Consider the following 27,814-nt stretch of genomic DNA (forward strand, 5'->3'; position numbering starts at 1 on the left):
CTCACTACCGCTGGGTAGCCTACCACCACCGAGCAGCCACAAAGCTCAGTCCTCCAGGGAGCTGAGCGGCAAACGTCGAACATCAATAACCAAAACTCATCGCTCACACCTGTACACCGCCAACAACAAACCATCAGCGGCCAGCTTTGTTGACACCCAGTAGCTCGCTGCCCGCTGTATCACGCCGTTTTCAATTTTCATCATGCCTTACAACCCTGCGCATCAAGCTTCTGTCACCGGTCAAAATGATCAATAAGCTAAGTCTTTCTTATTTGATTCTTATATACAAGCACCACGTGCTTCTGCTTTTTGGATAAGTTGGGAAACACATGGTCACATGCCTGCATGTACACTTCACAGTGCATATATTTGTATATCTTTATGTATAGGCCACTTGTGCAATTCCCATCACTTGTGGACACGTACAAGTCCTGTTAAGATAGTTGTCAAAGGAACAATTATATGTTTAATTTCTTTGTCAGTTACCTCCAAACACAAGTGTGGACCATTCATATATGCCACTAAGCATTGTCCACTTCAATTCAAACACACATGCATATAATCATATATGCAGACACTTTTCTTTCTTGATATATATGTGTCTATATATGCATGACCTGCAGCATGGCCAAACGCAAAACACATAATTATTTATGCATGGTCAATTCATGTCCCTTCATAAATACTCTTTTGTATATATGGCCTCAGGTATCTACTGTCTGATGGGCTAGGATGTGTACACACACATATATCAAAGTGTATCAAAGTGATTATCTCACTTGTGCCATCTGACTAGTGCATTTACATATAATTTGCACGTCACGGCTATGCTCCGTCATTGCACATAATGACTTTTGTTCCACGCAAATTGGACATTCAAAATGGACGTATATACATGTTATTTGTCATCAACCACCACACTTGCTTATATACTTTGCTTACAATTTTCTCAAAGTCCATATGCAAATCATTGTTGTTGATTTTACAAATCTACGTACATATTAATCATCTATTTTGTTTCAAGGAAATTCAACTATTTCTATCGAGCATTAAACCTCAACTACGAGTTGACGGACATTATCAGCGTACTTCATCCGCCACAAGCAATGGACCGCCATGCTCAGCCAACTCCGCCAGCCTCCAAATCGGCATAAGATAAGTCACTATCTTATCTTTTGCGCTCTCGCAATTAGAGCCGTTACATGCTTTCACTACTTTTAAGCATGCTTGTAGAATATCACACTTGATATATCTTTACATGCTTCCATAACTTTTAAGCATGCCTACAACATTTCGTAGATTTGGCAACACTTTCTAGATCTCACATACTAGATATGCCATGCTTCTTATATTGATCTCAAACGATCTCTAAGCATATCTACAAAATGTAAAAATGATATTAGCATCCATATTACAAGTACATGCTATACACATATGCCATGCTTCTATTTTAATTGCAACTCAATTAGATAAACATAGGACACTCAAACAAAATTTTATTACTTGCTCTATTTGTTTGTCATGTTTCATACAAGTACAAACTTTGCGAGTCTGTGGTCACCGCCAGGTGGTAAGGCAACGACTCATAATGACAATGACCGCTACGCGGCATTGCAGTCAAGTTTCTCCTCCGAGAAATAGTAAAGGGACTAGTTAACACAGCCTACAGCAGCCATTGATCCGGCAGTTAACCCCGACGCTTGGGTACCAAAGATTGGGCTCGCTACCCAACACCCTCTGCTCCGTGCAGCTCCCCCTCAACAAACAATTTACCGACCATCTGGACGTCCGTCTTGGCTGGGGAGTGGGGGACTCCCTGGCGGACCTAGCAGGGCCCACCTAAAAGGGAAAAAGCGTTCGCTCCAACTAATTCTAGATGGACGACGCACTCGCACTAATTATGCTTGATATACGGCACAAAGCTACTCTTTGGTATCAACCCACAAGAACACCTTCCTTGACTGGGGACTTCGGGGACTTGTACATACAGCCCAGCATAATTAGCAACGGTCACGCTCACGCCTCAGGGCATCACCTTCGAGCTACCAATTAAAGCCTTAGCGGCATCCTCGAGCTCTCACGCTCTCGCCGCAGCGGTACCGCCGAGATGTCGTACTCTCGGCTCAGCGGCATCCATGAGCTCTCACGCTCTCGCCGCAGCGGTACCGCCGAGCTGTCATGCTCTCGCCCCAGCGGCATCCTCGAGCTTTCGCTTTCATGCCTTCCCTGCACCATAAGCTTCCGCTCACGAGCTTACCACTCATGAGCTTTCCACTCACGCCTTCGCGGCACCCTTAAGCTTCCGCTCACGAGCTTACCGCTCATGCCTTAGCGGCACCCACGAGCTTCCGCTCACGCCTTCACGGCACCCTTGAGCTTCCGCTCACGAGCTTACCGCTCACGCCTTTGCGGCATCCACAAGCTTCCGCTCACGAGCTTACTGCTCATGCCTTCGCGGCACCCACGAGCTTTAGCTCATGCCTTCCCAGCACCCCCGAGCTTCCGCTCATGCCTTCCCGGCACCCTCGAGCTTACCGCTCATGTCTTCCCGGCAACCCACGAGCTTTCGCTGATGCCTTCCCGGCACCCCCGAGCTTCCACTCATGCCTTCCCGGCCCCCCCGAGCTTCCGCTCATGCCTTCCCGGCACCCTCTAGCTTACCGCTCATGCCTTCCCGGCAACCCATGAGCTTCCGCTCATGCCTTCCCGACACCCCCGAGCTTCCGCTCATGCCTTCCCGGCACCCCCGAGCTTACCGCTCATGCCTTCCCGGCAACCCCGAACTTCCGCTCATGCCTTCCCGGCAACCCTCGAGCTTACCGCTCATGTCTTGAGCTCATGCCTTCCCGGCCCCCCGAGCTTCCGCTCATGCCTTCTCGGCACCCTCTAGCTTACCGCTCATGCCTTCCCGGCAACCCACGAGCTTTCGCTCATGCCTTCCCGGCACCCCCGAGCTTACCGCTCATGCCTTCCCGGCAACCCCGAGCTTCCGCTCATGCCTTCCCGGCAACCCTTGAGCTTACCGCTCATGTCTTCCCGGCAACCCTCTAGCTTTTGCTCACGAGCTCTCGCTCATGCCTTCCCGGCACCCCTGAGATTGCCGCTCATGCTTTCCCGGCAATCCTCGAGCTTTACACATGTCTACTCGACACACCACACGTTAATGGAACATTGAATTCTTCTACCATTTGTCGCTTGCGACAAGTTGAATTCTTTTCGCATTCCATTAATACGAGTGACAACCAAACAAACACAAGAATTCATGTATTCATCATTCACGAATTACAAACGCTTACCTTCGCAGCGCTCATACAACTTACCTTCACATTCATGTAATCCATATGCTCACACGACCATACGCGCTCTCGAATTTGTACGTCATAAGTGATCGTACTCGGCGCCATTCGCGTGTATACATCAATATGTATCACGCACCCCGTACGTTCATATATGCCAACGCATATAAGTGCAACTCACATTTGTTGCCCAATGCAACGAGCATCCTACATATGCCTGTTTTTTGTCTTTGTTTTGCAGGTTAACGAGTCCCTTCTTGTTTACGGAGTTCGGGGACTTGTAGGGGCTCCGTGCTGCCCGGTTACTTATGCTTGATGACTTCATGATTATAACTCCCCAACCAAGAAGCTCCTCTTACTTGGGGACTTCGGGGACTTGTAGATACCTCTACTAGCATGACTAGTTTGCTATGTCACCAAGCATAAGTAACACCCTCTTTGGGACACCCACAAGCCATGGTGAGGCCCAACTGCTACTTGCATCTTGTAGCCCTATGTTCAAACTACGCTAAGGTATCCGGAAGCCACAAATCCGTCGCCGGGAAGCCACCTTTCCAGCCTTGCCAAGTTGCCTCCACAATATGCTTTTCTAGACTAGAATAGTAACTTTGAGTCCCACATCTAAGAAAATGTAAATGAGGGAGCCTCCTTCCCCTATAAAAGGAGACTCCTTCCCACTTACTCAATATCCCATTACATCTTTTGTAATCCCCTTGGGCCGCAAGGCTCAACACACTAGTGTAGCATTCAAGTGGACGTAGTTTCCCGCTAAGGCGGGAGACGAACCACTATACATCTTGTGTCACTCTCTCTCTCTCTCTCTCTCTCTCTCTCTCTCAAAAGCTAACTAGAGACCTCCTCGGTCACTAACGTTAACAAAGCCCAAACTATTTCCAAAAGTCTTTAGCCAAATAGAGGTCGCGAAAAATTATCTAGTCCAAAAGTGATGTTCAGAATTTCACGGGGTCTACAATAGGTCGCGTACTATGCACATGTCAGTTTATAACGGAAGTAGTGATTAGTACCATTTAAAATGAAATCGAAGAGTTCATGTACTAGTTGCGATCAAAATTGAAGTTTCATGTATCATCGATAAGATAGAGGATAATTTCACGTACCATTATTACTATTATTGAGCAGATGAGAAAGTGAGCTTACCAACTTCACCACCGTGGATAAGCTCAGGTAACATTTATGATAATAACTCTTATTATTATTATTGAGCAGCTGAGAGAGTGGGTTTACCAACTTCACCACCGTATATCTGTCACTTGTATCCAACTCCTATAAGGAGTTAGCTTCGCCTCCTAAGGGGCTGGAATTTTCAATGGTACAGATGATGAATGTGTAAGTGATGCAACCAAAGATACTTTCTCATCCAATGTGGTGTGAAGAATTGATAAAATAACTGATGTTTTAAGTAGTACATTATCTGTCTATTGTCACAGCATCAGTCGATTCCTTTGGCCAAATTAGCGAGCTACTATTCCGTAGTGCATGCAGACCTTAAGTAACAATTAGGCGTCTCAGGTGCCCGAGACTATTTGTCAAATTCTCTGTATGTCGTTCTGTTTGGAAGCAACGACATCTTCCGCTACTTAGCTTCATACAAAAACCGAGAACAATATACAGTGGAGCAGTTTACAGATTTGATGGCGTCTACTCAAAGAACACTTGAAGGTAACAAAATAGACATCATACATATGTTCATGATATGATATAATTATGAAACTTCAGTGATCAATATTTTCCTTCTTTTGTTGCCAGAAATTACATAGTTTAGATGCGGATCGAAAATTCGTAGTCATTGGGACTGGACCAATTGGATGTGTCCGTTACGAAGAAATGATCTAACAGGAGAGTGCAATGAAGAAATGAACTCGGTGTCTGAATTGTGTAGTAAAGCCCTTAAATCATGATGGAGGCATTAAAACCAGTACCGGGCATAAACTACTACTTCGAGTCTTCGACACTTATAGCATGTTTAGTAACATCGTTCAAAACCCAGCTTCTTATGGTATCTTCATATTTTTTTAATTTGCTTTATTCTAGGCGGAAGTCTACTTTTAGTCGGAGTCCAGCATGTCATGTTATGAGACTGTCAATCTAAATCATTAGTCAATTTGGCAATATAACGGGGGCTATATTGTATTTGGATTTGTGCAAACTTTTTGAAAAGTCCACAAACTCTTTAAAGAGTTGATAGACATGCATTTCTTAAAATCATTGATTTTAGCAACAGACTTTTATTGATTTATGAAAATCTATATACTTTATTATGAATGACTTCTACAGATTTCCTAGGATGTACAAAATATTTAAAAAAAAATGAAAAACAAAAAAACAAAAACAAAAAACAAAAAAAAAAATAAAACAAATGCAGCCCAAACACAAAACAAAATAATAACTTCTTGTCTCTTCAATGGTTCAGTATCTTCTAATAGAAATTGACTCAAATAAATGATTGTTAGTCTGTCTAGTGAGTTTGTTCTCATTCCTAATCTCCTAACAACATAAATATACAATATAGATCACTTGATGTTTATGGTTAATTATTCTCATCAATTTTGTTTTCGCCAATTAACTTATATTGTAGCAATATTGGTCAATGTCTTGATCTATAATCAATCAATTGAAATTCAATTGTTCAAACTTTTTTTGAACCATAATATAAATTCAAATTAATGAGAATAATTAATTAATAAGATAAAATTTAGTATGGTTCAAGGTCTTAGGGTTAGACCACAATATTTGAGTTTTAAGGTTTCATAAATTATTTTTATTGCTATTAGGGTTTGAAGTATCACAATTGAAAAAAAAAAAAAACAAAACAAAAATCGCATTCAACAACTACAATGAACATATTGGTATCAAAAAGGTTGATATCATAAAAGATTAGAGAAAAGGCAAAAAATTAAGAAAGAGAGATGATGAAGGACAAACTTCTTCGTGCGTAGAGAGAAAAACTTTGATAGACATTTTTTTTTGAAGAGGAAACTTTGATAGACTTTTTGAAATCTTTGGTCTGGAGGCTGGAAAATTATTGGAGTTTGGTATGTATAGTTAACACTATAAAGTCCATGATTATCCATGATTTTCTAATTCCATAAGTATGAATGCTATTTTGAATACCTTTGTAGTTTTATTCATTTTTAAAAATCCTAATTGAATACCCTTAGATTTTTGTGATGCCCCAGAAATTCGTATTTATTTTTTGAGGATTTTCCGGAATTAATTTTATGTTTATTGGACTGTTTCGTGGCTTGTGGATGGAGCGGAAGTGTTTCAGACGAATTTCAATTCGGAAAGTGTGACTTTTGGGGGGGTTGCATAGGTTGACTTTTTATTCCTTGGGATTCTCCAAAAACTTCTTTCACGAAAGTTGTAGAGCGCGTCGATACGAGTTCGTGGACATGTGGAACGCGGAAATCGGAGTTCGTATGAGAAAGTTATGAGCGTTTGAAAAATTTAGAAAGTTATTATATATAGGGGTTTCCCTTTCGGGAAAGTTACTATTCTCATTTGGTAAGTTTCCATTTTCGGAAACTCTCTTTTCTCTCCGTTCTCTCTCCTGATTTTCGACTGACCCGACCCAGACCCAGTGGATCTGACCCGGATTTTCCGACGAGCTCCGGCGACGGCGGACCACCAGACGAGCCCAGATCTGTTCGCCTCCTCCGTGCGCTCCTCCCTGTGGTGTTGGTTTGCACGGCGGTTCACCGGAAGGTAGAGATCGGAGCCGCTACAGTAGACGAATCGTGACCCGACCGGAAATCCACTTTTCCTGGTGACGTCTCGGCCGATCCTTCTTGGTTTTGGAATCTCCTCCTCATTCTGATCATCCTCATGCCCTCCTTGAAGGACGATTTTGCTTGTGGAGTGGAAGATCTAGGTTTGAAAATCTGCGGTGCACAACGAATTTGGGGTTTGATCAGACAGCTGCGATGGCCGATCTTGCAAGCTTGATCTAGGACGATCTAGGTCGAACCAGACTTAGCTCCAGGTATGAAAGTTGCTCTACTCTTCATGATGAACATTTCTGGTTGGCTTGATTGTTGTGGTTTTGAGTTTTTGTCGGTGGTGGTTGCACCGCTGACTGTGGCGGCGTTATGGTGGCCTTCCGGCCATGGAATGGTTAGTTTCTGGTATTGTATATCATCCACTCGTCGATACGAGCGTTTTGATATATAATACGCAATTTTTGGAGATCGTATGAATATATTGTGATTTTTACGGTTTCGGACCGTTTGATGCTTCGATCCGTGAGGATCCGAGCGTCCGATCGACTTGTGGTTTGGACATATCGATCGTAGAAGTGTTCCGGAGACATTGGGTGGTCTCGGATGTGGTTTTGCCTCGATTGGCGCCACTTTAGGGATTTTAGTTCAAAAACAGGAGTTTTGGACTTAAATCGTTTGTAAATCGTTACTGATTTGAGGTCATTAGTGTTTAGGTGCTTCTAAAGGTGAATTGGACGAGTTGTTGGTGATAGTTTTGGTTCGGTTCTGTATAGAAGATGCAGCGGGAGTTTCAAGGTGAGTAATCTTATGAAGTTCATTCACGAACGGGTTGACCTTATTGTTTTGAGAGTTAATTAGTTAACTGCAAACTATAGTTGGTATTAGTGGCCTTCCTGAGTGAATGACCACTTATATATATATTTACGTGGAATATGTATATTCTTGTGGGTTGATGAGTGAATTGAAGCAATAGGTATTGATGAGTTTCATTCTATTGTTTTGGGGCTTGACTTTTCGGGAAACATTTTGTGGGAATTGGGAATTTCTATTGTTTTGAAAAGTGTCAAGATTTGGTGTGAGTTGCTTTGATGTGATTTGAATGTTTTGATCTAACGACCGGGGGTCGGAAAATCTGAGAGTCACAGGTTGTGATTTCTCCTTTTGGTTGATTTAACGTTTTGATCTGACGACCGGGGAGGTCTGATGATTGGAGGTCACGGGGTGACATCTCCTTTTGTGTGAGTTGAGTAACTTTTGGGTCCTGAGTGACCATTTTGAAAGGTTTTGATCTGACGACCGGGGAGGTCTGAGGATTTGGGGTTGCTGGGAGTAACCTGAGGCATATATATCGGGACTTCACGCCTTTGGCCGGGTTTGTGGATACGATCAGTTAGAGCTCTAGTCTGTTGCCGTAGTACATCATGGGGGGTAGCGGGGAGCTATCTGATGCTCATGAGTACGTGTTTTTAAAAGGGAGTTTCGGGAATTCTTTCTTTTAATTGTCCTGGGAGGACTCGTTTATCATATTTAATTGTCAGAATTTCAATTATTATGATTTTGTCACGGGGTGACTTGTGTTGATTTGAGAATGTGTTTTAAAAGGGAGTTTCAGGGATTCTTTCTTTTAATTGTCCTGGGAGGACTTGTTTATCATATTTAATTGTCAGAGTTTCAATTATTATGATTTTGTCACGAGGTGACTTGTGTTGATTTGAGAATGTGTTTTAAAAGGGAGTTTCGGGGATTCTTTCTTTTAAATGTCCTGGGAGGACTTGTTTATCATATTTAATTGTCAGAGTTTCAATTTGTATAATTTGGTCACGGTGTGACCTTTATTGTTTCTTTTGGGAAAAGAATGTGCTGTTTTGGGAAAACATGGTGTGTGTTCCTTTTTACGAGTTGATGGGTTTCCTCGTTAGGCGAGTTGTGCATGTGTGGTTTTTGAGTTACTCATTCGGGCTTGCAAAAGCTTACTGGGTTTGTTGTATGGCAACCCGGTGCACCATTCAAACGGTGTAGGGGTTAATCCTGCAGGTTAGGATAATCGAGGTTGAGGCAGCGAGCTAGCAGCTTTACAGTAGGAAGCCACATTTGTGACTTTACTTTTGATAAGGACTTCCGTTGTATAGTTACTCTGAGCAGCCTTTACGTTTTATTTTGTTGTTGACAATTTAATTCGTAAGCTTGTGTAATATATAACTCTATGGAGCGAGTGTATATTAACTTTGAGGGTTCAGGGCATCAATATGTGTGTAAGTTAAGGGGAAAAAGATTTCAGGTATTTTGTATTGATGACTGAACGTTCACGCATGTATAATTATGAGATTATATATATCGATTTTCGTGTGTGTAAAATCAGGGGCGTGACAATTTTGGTGGAATTGATGAAGTCTTTAAAATCCTAATTGAATAACTCAAGACTTTTATGGACTGTTAAAAGTCTATATTGAATACACCCAGACTTTTAAATTCTATAGATTTCTTTAAAAGTTTCACTAATTCCATATACAATACACCCCCCGAACATATCAAATATCTCACGAGAAAACAAAATGAACTATTTACATAAAAGGAAATATACTATTTCATTTCAGGATTTAAAGAGATTCAATCTGCATGTTATGGTCCAGGTTATCTCAACGCTCAGGCTGCTTGTCTGCCCTTTTCATCTTACTGCTCCAACAGAGGGGGGCATGTCTTCTGGGATCGAGTCCATCCTACAGAGGCAACTCACAAAATCATAATGGATGAACTATTTGAGGGCTCGGAATACAGAGTCCCAATGAAACATGAAGGGGTTAGCTTTTCTCTAAAAGCTCAGGCTCGGGAACCCCTTGATTAATGGGAGAGTATTTTTGGTTGCATTGTGAAATTCATATGCAATTAGTGTGTGCAGTAAAGAGAGGAAGAGCGACATGATTTGTGTACCATTACAAAATCAAAGGGCACGCTTAGAAACCGTATTATCGTTCTTTTTTAATATGTCAAAAATAAGAGCCAGAATTGAAAATCAACAATCATGTACCGTGCATGATTTTGAATCTAAATTGAACTATTTACATAAAAGGAAATATACGATACGAATTGTACATTCATCAACATCTCTAATGAATGGATCAGTGAAGGTCTGGTTATCATCAACTGATGATGGAGATAATGCCTTGCGCATTGCCATCCAGATCCAACTGGCAACCTTTCTGAGTTCACAACGTCATATTCGCAAAGTTACCTGAAAAAGAAAATGATATAAAGTAAAGGGGCTTAAACATTGAAATCATCATATCGTAGATCAGATTCTTATTAGAAGTAAAAACAAGACAGGAGCCCTCCGAACAAAAAATGAAAGAAAAGGAGCGAAAAGAGGTTACCTCTGGTGCTTTTCTAGGACGCAGGAGAAAATAAGTCCTGAAAGAACAGGCCTAAATCGCCATTGTGAACATCAAATGCCAACATTTTGTCCACTACTGTCTGCATTTGAATTAAAAAGCAGGAAAGAGAGAAAGCAGAAATTAACAACATCGAAATGACAGAGAGATGTAATTACTATAGAATTGTTTCATAGCTTTTTCACTGGCCATTTGGAGTGTGAATCATGGGAATGTAAATTTGCTGGTGCAGGGTTACTCCATCTAACATCAAGCTTGATGTTCAAACATAAGAGAGTTATTGGATTAAAACCTGGTATTGCTGATCCTGAACTGATAAATTCTCATTGCACAATCGCTCGACATGCTGATTATTTCCAATGGCTTCCAATACAAATGCTGCTCTCTTGATAACTTCCTCTGGGACACCTATGTATAAACAATATTTCAAAACATTCTGCTATTAGACTGAAGCTGCCACCACCAACAGTTCCTTAAGACTCTAGTGGAGAGAAGGATTTAATACTCGTTTCACATGTGTCACACATATGAGTGTGTGCGCGTGTGTAGAATGAGGAAAAATCTAAAACACTCTTTTCTGCCTTTTCTGGAAATCACAGCATAAGTTTCAAGCTCCAAAAACGTACCAGCAAGTAGAGCACAATGAAGACCTGCAGGATGTAAAATTGTAAACAGACTGTGATTCCAAATAACAATACCCAATAGGCACTCTCAACTTACATAGATATGTGTCAGTGACATGTCTGTCTGTGTGCATGTATAAAAGAGCAATAAGACGCTTATCAGGTTACTATTTCATATTTAGACAGCACTAGATCATTTTTTAGGATGCTAGATATTTGTCCAACTGTTTACACATAGTAAGTGCCTAATGAAATGACTACGTTCAGTGCCTTAACAGCTTAATTATGCAGTGAGGACATCCACACTTTGAATATTTTGGTGTGTGTAAGTATATATACTTACCATAACTACGTAGTGCATGCCCAGGAACTAACCTGCGAGAAATGAAAAGTAAAGTTACAAACATCAGACAGCAAAATTATGTTCAACACCAGGGAACAAAAGCATACAATATGCTTAAAGGTGGAATCAGAGATGTGTCCTGACTGTACAGTTCATAAAGCCATAATTGATAGTCTAAGGCTATGGTACAGTTAAAACTGTTAGCAGGAATTATAACTACATAAGGGCCCTGTAACTCGAGCAACATAGGGTCATCCTCTGACACACTATTTAGCAGAAGCAAACTGCAAGTTGGCAGGACTAGATGCATGTGCTTAGTGGTCAGAGAACAAAGATGCTCTCAGTCATGTAGACGAAATGTTGTAACAGATATTTAAAAAATATTTTTTCAGCACGACCCCTGTGATCCAGGGAAATGGCTTCATACACATCCAAATGAGTGACACATTTCGACTGCAGAAGATGATGCATGGAGGTAATGAAAGTTTACCTATATAGGAAAACAATATCCTCAATATCTGTCGAGTTATCAGGCCTCAGCACACTCATAGTGTAAAATGTGATCTTCTTGGACTGAAATAGGAAGAAAATATTAATAGTCACCATTCTCACAGTTTATACCTGAAAGTATGAATCAGTTGTATAAACCGTAAACCCTTACTTTAGGTAAGCAACTCTCGCTGAATAACTCAGTCAAATGTGTGCACACTAGAACCTGCAAAAGAATTACAAATCCCAAATAGAGTGACTTTCAATTCTCATAATGACCTCGTGCACATTTGGTGAAGATACGTATAAAAAAAGAAAATAAAATGAAATGAAATTGGAAGATTTCTATTTGGTCTGAGATTCAATTCTTATGGCGTGAAAAAACAGCCTCAACCTTTGGGGGGTCATCATAGGACACCAAGTAGTTTATGGTTCCACCAAGCAGACCAACGCCATCTGGAATAAGATTGAGAACAATTCTGATATGCTGCGACAGCTGAACACAGAGGAATATCAAAGAAATTCTTCTTGTTTGAGAGAGAGGAGAGACTAACCTTCTGTAAGAGTACCTTTACCAAATTCATCCAAGAGACACAAAGACCGTGAAGTTGCCTGCCTGGTCGGTTTGTCAAATCAATGTATATCAGTGAAAAGGAATATTATTTTTATACTGTGCTTGGTGTTACAATGGTCCTGAGATATGACAGGTATTTTGAATCCTTATAACCGCCAACCAGGTTTAAAGCCGGAATATTACTACAGAGGAGGTAACCGATGATTGCATTCTCACTTTGCAACATAATTGTTCAAGTGATATGTTATTGAACACCCATGTTTTCTGTTTTATTTTAATAAAGTGATAATGCTTAAATTGTATTTCAGAGAGAGAATGCTTTTCCCATCGGTCTCCTGTAGTAACAAGCTTAATAATGCATTTTTAATGCCTACTACACATGCCATTGCGATAATATCACTTAAACACTCTAAAATTCTGATTATGCATACATTATTAAAAACGAGACAAATTCAGGTTTATGACATCAAAAGAGTGAAAGAATGACATGCATCAGAAGATGCAAATGCTGAAAGCTAAATGAATTTCATTAAATCAGCACTGTGCACATTTTGGAAGGGTTCTATTTTGAGTTTACCTTAGCATCATCCCTACTTGATGCAGATCAATCATGAACGTTGATTGTTCTGCAGCCATGAGCTTGCTTCCCATTGCGCAGAATATTCTGTTAGAAAGAAATAGAAACTGTAGTTGTTATTATCATCAATGGTGTACAAGTATAACATGGAATGTGAGAAAGATGTTGGTAATAGACAGGCCGAACCTATCAGTCAAACCCACAGTTGCAGCATCTGCCGGAACAAAACTTCCTATATGGGCTAGGAAAACAATCAAAGCTACCTGGGAAGAATTAAATTTCTGAATACATGTACATGAATTTTTACAGTATACATAATTAATAGCCAATAATGTAACAGGCATCAACCAAATCAGAAAAATAAGGTGACCTTAGAGCAACTTTATATCTCTACATGCAACACAAAATAAACATTCAGCATGTATTTACACACAATTAAACATGCAAATGTTTCCAATAAAGCACCAAGAGGTTAATAAGAGAATGTCCCTGGTACATAAATGGCCACTAGGTCAATTAGCCCCTGCCTTTCTGAAGAATCATAACATCATCTGACATGTTTAACTACTGAACTTCAGAATCATACTTTAAATAGGTATATCTCAACCGTTTTAAGTTGTAAACCATGTTTATTGCATGTAGCATCGAATGGCACGGATAACATAAACACAACAAGATAGAGTACTATTCATTTACTTGTGACAAGTCACAACCACCAAAAGAATATATGAGAGATGCTTAACATTAGATAACAATACATTTCAATGAGAGAGAGAGAGAGCATTCTAGAACTAAGAAAAAATATGACCTGCTTTATGTAGATGCTTTTCCCTGAATAGTTGGGACCAGTGATGATATTAATTCTCCCTGAACCAACAGAACCATTGAAATTAACACTCAGTGTGGAAAAGATGGGATTTATTTTCTGGAAATGAGTCGAGCATAGTTCAATAGGCTACAATTAAATGTATGGTTCGGTACCATCATTTTGAATCTTTATATCATTGGGAACAAAAGTGTCTACCGTCATTTCCTGCAAAACATGTCTGGAAATGAAAGAACTCTCATCACTAGCCTTGTAATTCATCATCACTAGAGGTACTCTTAAAAAAAAAAAAAAAAAAAATTATTCTCACCTTCCATTTTGTATATCAAGCAAGCAGTCCATGGTCAAAGTAGGCCTTACATAATTGTTTTGACGGGCAACCAGCGCCAATGACAAAAAGCTAAATGGCCACATGATGAAACATATATATATATATATATATATATATATATATATATATAGAACTTGGTAAGCAAGATAAACTTACAAAAAGAAATGCACAGACTTATCAAAAGAATGAGGTGGGGGAAGGAGGAAGCTAGGGTAAGAGCACTAGTATTAAAATGATTCTCACCAATCAAGTTCAGCTGCAAAATTTACAGCTTTAAGCAGATGCGTTGAAAATAGAAGTATATGTGACACCAGATCTCGAGTGATCGCCCTCTCCATATCTATATATGAAATTTATGAGTTAAAATCATTATAGAGAAAAGAAATATCAAATTAAACCAGAGTTGAAGGCATTCTGAATGTTGCATCTATCAAAAACTATTTTTGCACGCCAGATTATTCCATGCAGCTCTCACTAGGCTACCACACCACTTTATTAATTTCTGAATTTTCTGGCATACCTAGTATTTTATGATAGATATCTCCCAGAAGATTATCCAACTCTCGTGTCTTTGGAGTACGATAAAAGAATCTTTTTGTTTCTCCTTCTGCATCAGAGAACTAAGTTTGAAAGCTATATTTTCTTATGAAAATTAGTTACAAAATATGTTCAATTATGTTATGCAAGCATTAACTTACAGCAAACTCAAAATCTTGAAGTGTCTCCAGGGTAGCTTCATCAAGTTTTTCTTCAAAAATGCACATCAAGTATCCTACAAAGTAAAAAACATAAAAAAAGAAGAAGAGCATTTATGAATCTAGGTTAAAGCATAACACTATTAAAAGATTGTTGATGCACTGATTTACTGACAAGTGAGAGCCTGGGAAAATCTATAAAAGATAATGTCACTCCACAAAATTCATTTTTAAATGCATTGAACCTACCTATCTGGTGTATATACACGATACAGGGAACAAGCTTGTCTTTGCACAGCTGAGGAAGTCTTCCAAGTTCCATCTTTGAAACCTGCCAGGAATTCCTAAATCAAAAGCAACTTATTTGGTAATTCAACTACAATCTTCTTTCTGATCAGATTATGTAACAGTCACCTCTTCCAGAAATTCGGGCAATTCCTCATATATTTGCCTCAGCTCATCTAACTGTATAAAAGACGAAATTATTTTTAACATTGCAATTAAAATTTTAGAAAAATTCTAGCAGAACAGACGTATCAAGAGGATATAAGGTAACACAAGGAAAATGAAGAATAAGAACAAAAACAATGATGATAAAAATGATGAGCAAGGCAAATATGCATTCTCATTGGACAATTAACAATGGGAGTTTTTGGGACTTTATGCCTAACCTCAGTACAGAAGTCATCTTTTACAATTGTCTCATATCCCTTCTCTTTACTTCTGTTTACGTCAAGAACACCAATTACCTGACAAACAAAGTGTTTATATTATGCTTGTAACATATTAGAGCGAAACAAATTCTGATGATTGACGGAGAGTAATGAACACTGGTTAATTCATCTCCAGATTGTATATTGAGTCATTATTATAGGTATCTAATTTTTGGTTTCATTCACTTGGGTTCTTTATGGTAGGAGGATGGTTGCATTATTCTTTATGCCTTCCCTACCTCCTTTCTCTTTGTAACTTTCTTTATTGTTAATAAGTTTTTCTTGCCTGGTCGAGATTTCATTATAAAAAAATTAAAAAATGAACAGTGGTTAATCAGTCTGAAACGTGTCTAAGAAATGATCACATCTTCTAGGTAGTCCAAAAATAAAAAGTCAATTTACCCAGGCATAAGAAGGAAATCAAAATAAGTCCAACAGCAACAGGAGGACCAAACATGATACAGCTTCAGAATTCAGAATAATTTTGAGTAACTGATAAGGGAAGACCTCATACTAAATTAAACAACTTTTTTTTCTGAAGTTATTTTAACCGAGGGCTCTAGAGTCTGTAAACATGGTTTCTTTCTATTAAAAGATTAATTCATCCTCTTATGGAAGTTTAACACTTAATAAATTTCTTCTTTGCTATTGCATGAAAGGATATAAAGGTTGAAGGCTACTTCACAAACTAACCAATTCATATACATAAGCAAGCTCAGTTGTAATGCATGAAGCAGCCTGCATTAAATTTAGACAACAGAGAGAGAAAGAAGATTAGTATATAAAAAGGGCTAAATACTAGTTAGTACCCTGTGGTTTAGGTCCAAAATCAATTCAGTCCTTGGACTTCTAATTTCATCAAAAACATCATTGCACTTTCAATTTTGATCTAATAGGTCCAATTCATTAATATTCTATTATGGGTTCAAGTTATAGTTGGATTATTTCATTATTTGTTGAAAAAATATTTATTTTTAATATTAGGACTCACTCCTCAATTGACTATGTAGACCACCTCGACACCACATTATAAAACATAGACCATATATGAGCCACATTAACAAGTTAAATAACTCAATTGTCAGAAAACTAACAAATTGGACCTATTAGATCAAAATTGAAAGTGCAAGGGTGTTTTTGTTGAAATTAGAAGTTCAGGGACTGAATTGATTTTGGACCTAAACCACAGGGTAGTAATTTGTATTTAGCCCATATAAAAACAACAAAAGGTACAACTTAAAAGAAAATAAAATAGAAGAAATATTTTGTACCCCAACCGTAAAAGAAAAAAATAAAGCAAAGAATCAAACCTTCTCAACAATGTCCAAATTCAGGTACTTGGCATGCACTTGAAGACTCTCAGAAACACCCACTTCAAATATCTTGTTCACGTGCAAGAGTGAGCAAACACTCTATAGAGAAAAAGGAAAAAAAGAAGAAGAAAACCTCAAGTCAAAAGACGAAATGTTTCACTGAGAATTAACAAATTCAAGGAAGAATGATACAGTGTTACCATCCATCTTAATGAAGATTACGCTCTGCCAGGGCTTAATTAGTCTTTTCTTTAATAAGAAACACAAACCAAATTCTTAAAAATGGAAGGAAATTACAAGTAGGGCAGACGAATATATCTAGGTGACAACCTTAGGAGAAATACATTTTACATTCTGTTCAAAACTCCCCCTTTGTACAAAGATACTCAGCTAAGAAGTAAATTACACAGGTGACACATTAGGATATATTTTGTCTTACACCATCTTATTATCACTTTGTAGGAAGGTTAACATTTGTTGCATGTACTGCACAGCTTAAGGGTTTAATTGTAATTGTCAAGTTGGTCAATTCTGGAATGTAGATGTAACTTAACTAGCTATTTGCTTCTTCTGTAACTTATCAGTTATGCACAAAATGTCAATAAACATTACAAATATATGAGGAAGAATGACGAACATCATAAAACACATGAATGGTAGTAGGTAGATCGCCCACAAAATAAGCCTGTTACCACTGAAAGAGGAGCCTATGATGCTATACATAACCTAAGCTCCCAAGTAGTGAAATAGTTACAAAATGACATGAAATTACAACATGTGCCATGACAAAAAAGAAAAGAAAAGAAAGAAGAAGTCATAACTCATTATGTTGTTCATAAAGCTACTTGTTTAGCTAGGAGTCAGGTAAGACTGGAGGCAGGCGTGCACAGAAAATAGAGTTAAGCCATAGCAGATAAGAGAATGCCTACCTTTAAAAAAGCTGTCCAATCGGTACTGGTACATACGGAACTTGGGGAGTTGAATTTCTTCAACAAACAAAAGAAAAGCTTCAGAATTAAGAAATAAAGACAACATGGGAAAAACAGAGACTGCCTTGTTATACAGTCATGTCTAATAGAATGATACAAAGGAGCAAATAAAATCATCATTATTGCTGTTATAACAGCCACTTTACTAAGAGATAATATATAACATCATTACCAGCTCCTTGAACTTGTACAGAAACAAGTACTATATCAAGCGTACCAAGTCTATTAGTTTAAGGGTAGAGAGTAACAATAACTGAGAAAATAATGAAAAATTATAACGGTAGTATGACAGAACCAAATACAGCAATAATGATTAAAGAATATAATTTAGTTCCATGAAAAAGATTTGGCTTAAATGATGACTCCAGATGCAGCTAAAGTATCTCTAAACCAAAATTTTACCTTTGAAAAAAGAAAAGAAAAACGAAAAGTAAACAAACAGAATGCAGCAGAAGTATAGTAAAGAAAAAGATGGTACCTTGAGTATGTGAGGAATATCCTTAACAGATTTCAGAGTTGACCGTAAAGACATAATTAGTTCTTCTGAAGATATAAAGAATGATATCTGATTGTCAAAGAAAAGTAGCTATGGCCTTGACTAATAGAGATCTTCAAGTTAAGAAAGTCAATATCTTATTATTAATGCACTGATCCGGGGCTTTGGAACCAGTTAGTAAGGTAATTCAAGATAGCATCAATCTTTTTTGACTAACTGAAAACGTCATATTTAAGCATTCCTTCCGTAGTTTAACATGAAAGGATACGGTATCAAGACGACTGTTCAAAATTTCAAGGTCAATTATTGGCCTTAGGAACCAGTTCCTAGTATGACGAAAAATAACATTTGTCAATGAGCCACTGGATTGGAGGTAACTTCCAAAGTAGTGGCATAAAAAAGTATCGATCAGAGAATTTACCTCAAGAGGCGCCTCCCAATAGGAGTTACACACTGAAATAAGGATGATTAGATTAGCCCAAAAATTAGCTTGGAACAAGCATATTAAATATATTTATATATATACATATATATTTATATTACAAATAATAAAAATAAAAATAAACAGAAAAGGCTACTAACCTTATTCAACATGCCAAATACAGAAAACCTGAAACTGAATCATGTCAGGTTAATTTTCCTAAGAAAATTCAGCAAATAGTTCAGAATTTACCCTTCTTTTGCTCTACCAATGCCCATATGGCTAGGATGCTTATCTGTTTGGAATATCTGCAACGCCTCATGAGCTGCAGCATCAAGTTTTAGAAAATTGTTTCTATTTTGGTTGTAAAGGAGTGCATTTATCAAAGTATCATACTAGAACCAGTTCAAAACCAGACCCCCATCCCTCACCCCTAATGAAAAGAACAGAGCTCACTCACAAAGACACATAAAAAGATACAATGAAACTTCTATAACAGAATCAATTGCAATAGATGCATTGCTGCATTCCATTTGTTCAAGTGTGTCTACAATCCTTTCATTCTCTAATACGGCAAGAAGGCCTCCACTGGTACGAACTTGAACATCACTTCCCATGTCCATCATAGAACTCAACTGCAGTGGACAATATAAAAAATGGAGTTTATGGTGCATTTCCAGAAAGTCGTCTCCAAACAAAAGAGAGGTATCTAGTTATTCACAAAACAAGAAATCAAAACGATTACCTAAGAGGCTGAATAAACCATTTATATTCAAGGTATAGTATATCAATAGCACCATAAGAACAAATATATACACAAGATAGATAGCTTTCCTACTTACATAACAAATTCTCTCCTTGATGTCTAACCCATCATCCATTCCTGTTACTCGAAGGTATATCAATCTGTAAATTTCATATGAAAACAAATAAATAAAACATAATAATGATGATGAGCAAAACTAATAATGGTGTGTAGTTTTTCAACATCTCCCCAGCATGGACATGAAAGAATGAAGATTATAATCTATGTTTTATCGATCATGTGAAGTAAATTGCAACAACCTATCTGCATAACATTTTTTTTTTTTATTTGATGGTCAGATCTATCCGCAAAGCCTAAAAATATCCGTTATACTAAAGGCATTCATGAGATATAATTTATCTTCAACCTGCCAAAATTAAGCCAAGTTTACAATACTCCCAATGTCTAAAAAATTTAATGCATGTATTGCTGATGCTTCTATACCTGTGCCATGCTTGCTCATAGCTAAATACTGAACTTTTCACAAGCTTCACAGTAAAAGCCTCTGTTGTTCCATCTGCAATACTTTAAAAAGTAAACAACAGCTGACATGCTGAAATCCATAGCAAACCATATAATGGCAACATACCACTTCGTTGTAAAGCAGACAAGAAAGCTTCCTCGCTTTTTGTGCTTGTGTAGATGATCAGTGGCTTAGCTTGATATTTCACTAAAGAAATGTTATAGCCATACAGAAACAGATAAGATGCATTACGTTTTGCTTGCTGAACAGTAACTGAACTGACACAAGGTATAAACTAGAGTCGATTACTTTTTGGTTACAAACACTAAATAATTTGTCTAAGAAGAAAACCAATCAATTTTCATTATCAGGAAGAAGATTCAAACCAATAGGAGTAGAGAAAATAGGCTTCATACAGAAACATGAATCGCATACCCATATCAATTAGGGGGAAGTCCATGCTGCCATCTTCCCAAACTTCCATCACGTGAAGTTGGCGAATACTGGAATCATAATAAGAAACTCCCACTCTGAAAAGTAAGATTTTCAAAGCCATGAATTTCGGACTCTACTGTTTGATTAATAGTAAAAGGCAACGCATATATAGCAGATAACATAAGCAACATTGGCTATAAGTCATAACAAAGGCAAGTATATGCGGTTGATAACAAAGATACGGTAAAGCCAACAACCAAGGACTCACCGATGGCCTTGTCGAATGCATGCCATGTACACCTGCATTTAAATTCAGAAAAACAAATCACTTAAAATAGCGAACCACACTAACCAAAGAGAGCAGAATTAATTACAAATCGGATATAGTTTTTCTCATATACTCAAAATACTGCCATTCTAGCTTGCATAGATAATTGTACGAAAGCATATAGTCTATACGATTATGGAGCATTTGGTACCTATGAAGAATTAAAACCGAAAATTAAAGAAAAATGAGATGAATGATCCAATTTCGTTTTCTATATTTTCTCAGCAAATCCCAAAGTAGTGAGAAAATCAAATTCCTGAGCCTTATGATCTTTACTCAAAATCTAACATAACAGGAAAGAAGGATCAGTTTTGGTTTCAATTGAGTAGCGGTTTCCCTAATTTGGATATCAAGTAAAACCTGGACTACAAACTCGACTTGACTCTTATGCTCTGCTACGATTTCCAGGCAAACCAAAACGGAAGGGACAGAAATGGAAAAACTGACCTGAGGTAGAGCTTCGGTTTCGTCCATTTCCTCCTCCATTTCGGCGACCGAGTTGCAACTCAGACGAGCACAGAGCAGAGAGAGCGAGTCGGCTCAGTCAGAGAGAGTCACCAAGTTCTGGGCGGGAGAAGTCCGGTCTCGCTTTATATAGGTACCCGTAGTAATGGTTTTGTTGGACTGGGCTTCAAAGAGTGAGGCCCAAATAAACAAAAAGCCCAAAAAGAGAGACAGAACCTAATTTTTAAAATGGAGAAGGCTGGAGTTTAATTTACAGAGCACGGAGAAGTAGTGAGAAGGAGAAGAAAACCCTAAACCCAGATCGGAAGGGATCGAATGGCTTTGTGGAGAGCTCGTGCGGTTTCGTCGGCGCTATTCAGTAGGCTTCTCAGCCGCTCCAGCGCCACCGACACCATCGCCGCCGCCGTCGCCCACCGCAGTTTCTCCACAGGTACCCATCGATGTTTCCTTTTTAAACTCATTTAGTTAAAATGAGGGAGAAAATTTAGAGAAATGAGGGTTTCGTTGAATTTTTAGGGGGAGTTTCGATGTGGTACTGAGCTTAGTGAAAGATTGGGTTCAATTGTTGGATAAAGAGTGTTAGAATTGGAATGTGATTGTTGATGTTGTTTGCTTTTTATAGAAGATGGGGAATTCTGTTGTGAAATTACTGCATTCGTCTGGTTAATGATGGCGGAAGCATGTGTATAGACTTGACTGAGCTTAGGTTGATTAGGTTTAGATGGGTACAATTCAATTCATATGGTTCGATTTACGCGTGAGTTTAATTCAAATCACCTGAAATTGGTTGCTGCTAGGCAGCTTGTTGATTGTTGGGTTTGGTTTTGGGTTATTGCTCAGTAACTCGATCAGTTGTTCTCCGGTAGTGGATATGCTGAACTAGATTTCTAACTTTTTTCTGTGGTTGTTTGTATTGTTATTATGCTTTGCATATATTGTTGCTCATTTAGAATATAGGAATGATGGTCGATCAGAACATCCTTATCAATAGCTTTATGAAACAAACAAAAAATTCCTGGGACTGTAAGTTTTCTATTTAAAAAAAGAAAAGACGCTTTGAGGTTGAGTCCAGCCAGATTTCAGTTCCTGGTTCCACCCTGGGTTTGTCTTCAGCACTGGGAGATTTAGGCAAAATGTTGAATGATGCTCAATTGCTTGTATTGCTGTGCGATATTGATTCATTAGGATTTCTGATTTTTTTTTGGTAAATGTTAAGTAGTTTGTTTTCATAAACTTTTGATGCAAAAATGAATCTTACTGATAGATATTGCTTTACTTTCCATGATATAGGGGGTACAAGTAGTCAGTTTTTTACTTATGACATTAATTCACAATACGGAAGTTGCATGCCGCTTTCTGCTATGCACATTCAAGCCAAAATACACAACATTGAGTTAAACCCTGGTCAAGGTGGCAAGTTAGTTCGGGCTCCGGGAACTTGTGCAAAGATTTTGAAAGAACCCACGTCGAAAGGTTGTCTTGTGAGACTGCCTTCTGGTGTTGAAAAGTGGATTGATTCCAAGTGCCGGGCCGTTATCGGTGAGGTCCCAAGTCAAGGCAAAAAGCCTAAGAAGCTCTATAAAGCTGGGCAAAGCCGGTGGTTAGGCATCAGACCAACAGTGCGAGGAGTGGCAATGAATCCATGTGATCATCCCCATGGTGGAGGGGAGGGCAAGAGCAAGAGTAGTGGTTCTCATGGAAAATGTTCTCGAACACCTTGGGGCAAGCCTTGTAAGGGTGGATACAAGACTGGACCCAACAAACGTAAGAAGTAATGTTCATCATTTTCTTTGTTTTGACACTACCCTTTGATTGAGCTTTTTGATGAATTCAGATATCAAAAATGTCTGTTCTTGGATGTTTAACTCATGATAAACTTTCAAGGTTTTCATACCTTTTTCTTGAAGTTGGTTTGTAGATCAATCTGTATTGGCTTAAGTTTTAGAAATAAAGTATGTTCGATGATGGTAGCCCATATGCAGTTCATATTCTCCATCTCCTATTCATTTCCTTGTTGGATTTTGTGCTAAAATGGCATGGGTATTGAATCAGCAGAAATTGATAAGGGATGGTTGTGAAGGTAGAAATTGATGTGCAAAATAGCTCTTTGTTTCTTTTTTTTATTTTTCTGAGTTTCTTTCATATCTCTAACATACTCATCTCTCAGCAATTCTATCATGTGAAATCTAGGAAAATCGTTAGGCCTTGTTTGCCCAAGAAAAATGAATTAGTGCTTCAGAAATTCATGTGCTTTTCATCTTTAAGCATGTATTTGAGTATGATAAAAAGATTTGTGTTAGTTCCAAATTGAATGCAGACGTTACATTCGAATGAGGATTGTTTAGATGTAAAATTAGGAACAGTACCTGAGTGTAAGTTTTAGGCCTTTGAAAAGTCTCCTCAACACGGTCTAATAAAAGGGAGTGCATCCATAAAAATAAATGAAAACTAGAGCACCAAAATTACTTTTCCTATATGTGGACAATGTTAGGGACCTAGGGTTTATGTTTCTTGGTGATTAGTGACTTAGTCACATTTATTAACGTGTTTATTGTAGTCTGTTAATAAAGCTCTAGTTATTAGGGTTTTAGATTAGGTTTGAATTATTCTCCAGCTAATACTCCAAGTTATTAGGTCACGCAAATGTGGTTGTTAATTGCTTAATTGAAAAATAATTTGCTCAGTATTGGCCAATTGCAAGAAAAGAATTTGGCTATTTTGATTCAACATGGCATGTGCAAAATCTACCACCCTATGAGAGGGTTGATCATGCAAACTACCATGTCTGCCAATCGTATGTTCATCCTGCTGGCATCGGTGCAAACTCAAGCTCCAGCCCCAGGATGCTTTCAATCTACAGCTGAGGAAGCAACTCAACTACGGCACCAAAGATTTGGGCACCTTAGCTACAAAGGATTGAGAAACTTGTCCTACAAGAAACTAGTGAAGGGCCTGCCATCACTCAATGCTCCCACAAAGGTGTGCGCAAGCTGCATGGTAGGCAAACAACACCGTGAGGCTATTCCAAAGAAGAGCTTGTGGAGAGCTTCCCAAAGATTACAGCTAGTTCATGCAGACCTTTGTGGTCCAATTACACCTGAGTCCAACAGCCAAAAGAGGTACCTAATTACTTTTATCGATGATTATAGCAGAAAAGTATGGTCCTTCTTCTTGAATGCCGATTCAGAAGCTTTTGTCATGTCTAAAAAATTCAAGAGTTTAGTTGAGAAAGAAACAAGGAGCTTCATATATTGCCTTCGTACCGATAGGGGTGGTGAATTCACCTCACAAGAATTCAACAGGTTTTGCAGTTCTAATGGGATTGGTAGACAACTCACTGCAGCCAACACCCCACAACAAAATGGGGTGGTAGAGAGAAGAAACCGAACTATTATGGATATGGTAAGATGCATCTTATTAGAGAAGCAAGTTCCCAGGGAGTTCTAACCGGAGGCTGTCAACTAGACAGTCCACATTCTCAATAGATGTCCTACGGTTGCAGTAGAGAACATGACTCATGAAAAAGCATGGTGCAGATACAAGCCTTCAGTGGATCATTTCAGGGTGTTTGGGTGCGTAGGGCATGTGCATATTCCTGACGACAAGAGGCAAAAGCTTGATAACAAGAGTTACAAATGTGTTTTCTTAGGCATAAGTGAGGAGTCGAAAGCCTACAGATTGAACGATCCTGTGTTGAAGAAAGTAGTGATAAGTAGAGATGTAGTGTTTGAGGAAGATGAGAGTTGGAATTGGGATGCAGCTAATAAAGATGTAAAGAGTGATGTACTTGAATGGGGAGATGAAGATGAAATGGAGGGAAGTGATCGAGATGATGAAAATGATGAAGGAGCGCAAAATATTGAAGAAGAAAATTTGATCGAAGAAGGAGGCAATGGTTCAGGAGCTTCATCTAATGAACCAGACTCACCACCTAGTCCAATTCAAGGGAGGACACGAAGAACTCTTCCATGGATGGAAGATTATATGAGCGGTAAGGGTTTATCTGAGGAGGAAGAAAACCTTGTGATGTTCACTTCATCAAGTGATACTGTGTTCTTTGAGGAAGCTACCAAGAGTTTGAAATGGAGAGAGGCTATGGACTGTGAAATCAAAGCTATTGAGAGGAATGACACTTGGGAGTTATGCTCATTACCAAAAGGGGCAAAGAGAATAGCAGTGAAGTGGCTATACAAGACCAAGTTGAACGAGAATGGGGAGGTTGATAAATTTAAAGCCCGGCTTGTGGCCAAGGGTTACACTCAGCAGCATGGAATTGACTATAACGAGGTATTTGCCCCTGTAGCTCGTTGGGATACCATTCGGATGGTCCTAGCTCTTGCAGCACACAAAGGATGGAGTGTGTACCAACTTGATGTGAAGAGTGCATTTCTGCACGGTGAACTCAATGAGGCAATGTATATTAATCAACCCCAGGGCTATGAGAAGAAGGGTGCAAAAGACAGTATGCAGACTAAAAAAGGCCCTATACAGACTCAAACAAGCTCCTCGAGCTTGGTATAGCAAAATAGTCTTACTTTGTCACTGAAGGGTTTGAACGTTGTCCTAGTGAGTACACACTGTTTACTAAGACTGAAGAAGGTGGGAAGCTCCTTGTGGTAAGTTTGTACGTGGATGATCTTATCTTCACAGGGAATGATGAGACTATATATGTTTGAGAAATTCAAGGATTCAATGAAGCAACACTTTGATATGTCAGACCTTGGGAAAATGAGGCATTTCCTAGGTGTGGAGGTTATTCAAAGCTCTGAGGGGATCATTAACCAGAAGAAATACACTAAGGAAGTGCTAAAGAAGTTTGGCATGGAACGCTTGAAAAATCCTATTGTATCGGGTTCCAAGTTTGTGAAGGATGAAGGAGGCACTTGTGTTGAAGCCACAAGTTATAAACAAATGGTGGGCAGCCTCATGTATTTGACAGCCACCAGGCCTGACTTGATGTATGTGGTAAGCTTGATTAGTCATTTTATGGAGAGACCTACTTATTTGCATCATCAAGCAGTGAAAAGAGTTATGAGATACTAAGGCACTATAGAGCTAGGAATCCTATACAAGAGAGGTGGAGATGAAAGTTTGTTGGCTTTCTCTGATAGTGATTACGCCGGAGACATTGAGGATCGAAAGAGCACCTCAAGATATGTGTTTCTATTAAGTTCCAGTGCAGTGGCTTGGTCTTCAAAGAAACAACTAGTCGTCACACTCTCCACTACTGAGGCTGAGTTCATTGCAGCAGCCTCTTGTGCATATCAATGTGTTTGGATGCAGAGAATTTTTGAAAATCTTGACCACAAACCACGCAAGTGCACCACCATTTTTTGTGATAATAGCTCAGCCATTAAGTTATCGAATAATCCAGTCATGCATGGTAAGAGTAAACACATTGATATTAGATTCCATTTTCTTCGTGACTTATCAAAAGATGGAGTGGTTGAATTAGTGCATTGTGGTTTGAAGGATCAAATTGCTGACATAATGACTAAGCCCTTGAAATTGGACGTGTTCCTGAAGATGAGAGAGCTGCTTGGCATGTGTAAATTGATCGCAAATTGCAGTTCAGTTTGAAGGAGGATTTGTTAGGGTTTATGTTTCTTGGTGATTAAGTCACTTTGACTTGGTCACATTTATTAACGTGTTTATTGTAGTCTGTTAATAAAGCCCTAGTTATTAGGGTTTTAGATTAGGTTTGAATTATTCTCCAACTAATACTCCACGTTATTAGGTCATGCAAACGTGGTTGTTATTTGTTTTCATTCCTGTATTGCAAGGCTGGTATAAAGCCTAATGTTATTTTTTTTTTGGTGTAAAAAAGTTTAGGTAAGATGGAGGCTTCCCTACACTACCAGGACCAGGGAAAACCTATGACCTCAACCCAACAGGACTTACGAAACTGGCCAGTGTCCCAGCCCAGCCCATTGGTATGAAATTATGCAGGACATTTTCTAGATTGCCCACCAAATGAGAGATTGTTGGTAGCAGGGATCGAACTTGTGTGGGTTTACACCTCAAGTCTGCCCTTGCCAACTGAACCAACTCTCATCGGCATAAAGCCTAATGTTATTCATTCAATAAAGATGTAGGAAGAGAAGAAGGGAGAAAAAAATGGGGAAGGAGGAAAAAAATGGAAGAAAATGGGGGAAAAGAAAATGATAGAACAACTAAGAAAACATGCACTAAATGTTGTTGACAAGATTTGAACCAAGATTACTTGGTAAGCAATGAGTCACTTTGCCAACTGAGCCAGACATGGTTATGTGGAATCCTAACACTTATAATCAATCATATATTCAAGGAATTTTGGGTTGGGCTATAGCCCAATCAGCCACCTACATAGATCCACCCTTGCTTGGGACTATGATGCTATTGAGAAGGCAGAGTCCATATGTCCCTGTAAAATGGTCAAAACCTTGTCCCGGTTGGTACAAACTTAATCTTGATAGTGCTAGGAGCATACAATGTATGAATTGAGCCCCCCGCCCCCCACCCAAAAC

General features: G+C 38.8%; 2 protein-coding genes across 5 annotated transcripts; one reads left to right on the plus strand and one right to left on the minus strand.

The window, feature by feature from the left end:
- Positions 1–9,940: 9,940 nt before the first annotated feature.
- LOC112167531 (DNA mismatch repair protein MSH5) lies at positions 9,941–21,397 on the minus strand. 4 transcript variants are annotated; one of them, XM_024304558.2, is made up of 35 exons: positions 21,291–21,397; positions 20,784–20,815; positions 20,516–20,610; positions 20,207–20,287; positions 20,062–20,134; positions 19,655–19,718; positions 19,293–19,447; positions 19,065–19,166; positions 18,974–19,001; positions 18,813–18,844; positions 18,660–18,717; positions 18,374–18,460; positions 17,836–17,892; positions 16,904–17,005; positions 16,287–16,331; positions 15,552–15,629; positions 15,295–15,345; positions 15,130–15,211; positions 14,884–14,957; positions 14,706–14,805; positions 14,429–14,525; positions 14,165–14,254; positions 14,010–14,074; positions 13,837–13,895; positions 13,215–13,291; positions 13,029–13,115; positions 12,432–12,493; positions 12,272–12,333; positions 12,050–12,103; positions 11,879–11,961; positions 11,389–11,420; positions 11,049–11,072; positions 10,715–10,830; positions 10,405–10,504; positions 9,941–10,265 (listed from the first exon to the last, which is right to left on the minus strand). In XM_024304558.2, exons 1-34 carry the CDS (start codon positions 21,327–21,329, stop codon positions 10,418–10,420), a joined length of 2,430 nt encoding a protein of 809 aa, XP_024160326.1. In that variant the 5' UTR covers positions 21,330–21,397; the 3' UTR covers positions 9,941–10,265; positions 10,405–10,417. The 4 variants fall into 4 exon arrangements, 1 of the variants encoding a protein (XP_024160326.1); XR_002923825.2 differs by lacking the exon at positions 9,941–10,265 and having other exon boundaries at positions 10,480–10,504; positions 10,928–11,072; XR_005799865.1 differs by lacking the exons at positions 9,941–10,265; positions 11,049–11,072; positions 11,389–11,420 and adding an exon at positions 10,928–11,008 and having other exon boundaries at positions 10,480–10,504.
- A 154-nt stretch (positions 21,398–21,551) lies between these two features.
- Positions 21,552–23,292, plus strand: LOC112166040 (60S ribosomal protein L2, mitochondrial). The gene is made up of 2 exons (XM_024302791.2): positions 21,552–21,738; positions 22,599–23,292. Exons 1-2 carry the CDS (start codon positions 21,624–21,626, stop codon positions 23,081–23,083), a joined length of 600 nt encoding a protein of 199 aa, XP_024158559.1. The 5' UTR covers positions 21,552–21,623; the 3' UTR covers positions 23,084–23,292.
- The last annotated feature ends 4,522 nt before the right edge of the window (positions 23,293–27,814 follow it).

The sequence above is a fragment of the Rosa chinensis genome, chromosome 5 (genome assembly GCF_002994745.2).
Source record: "Rosa chinensis cultivar Old Blush chromosome 5, RchiOBHm-V2, whole genome shotgun sequence".
NCBI lineage: Eukaryota > Viridiplantae > Streptophyta > Magnoliopsida > Rosales > Rosaceae > Rosa > Rosa chinensis.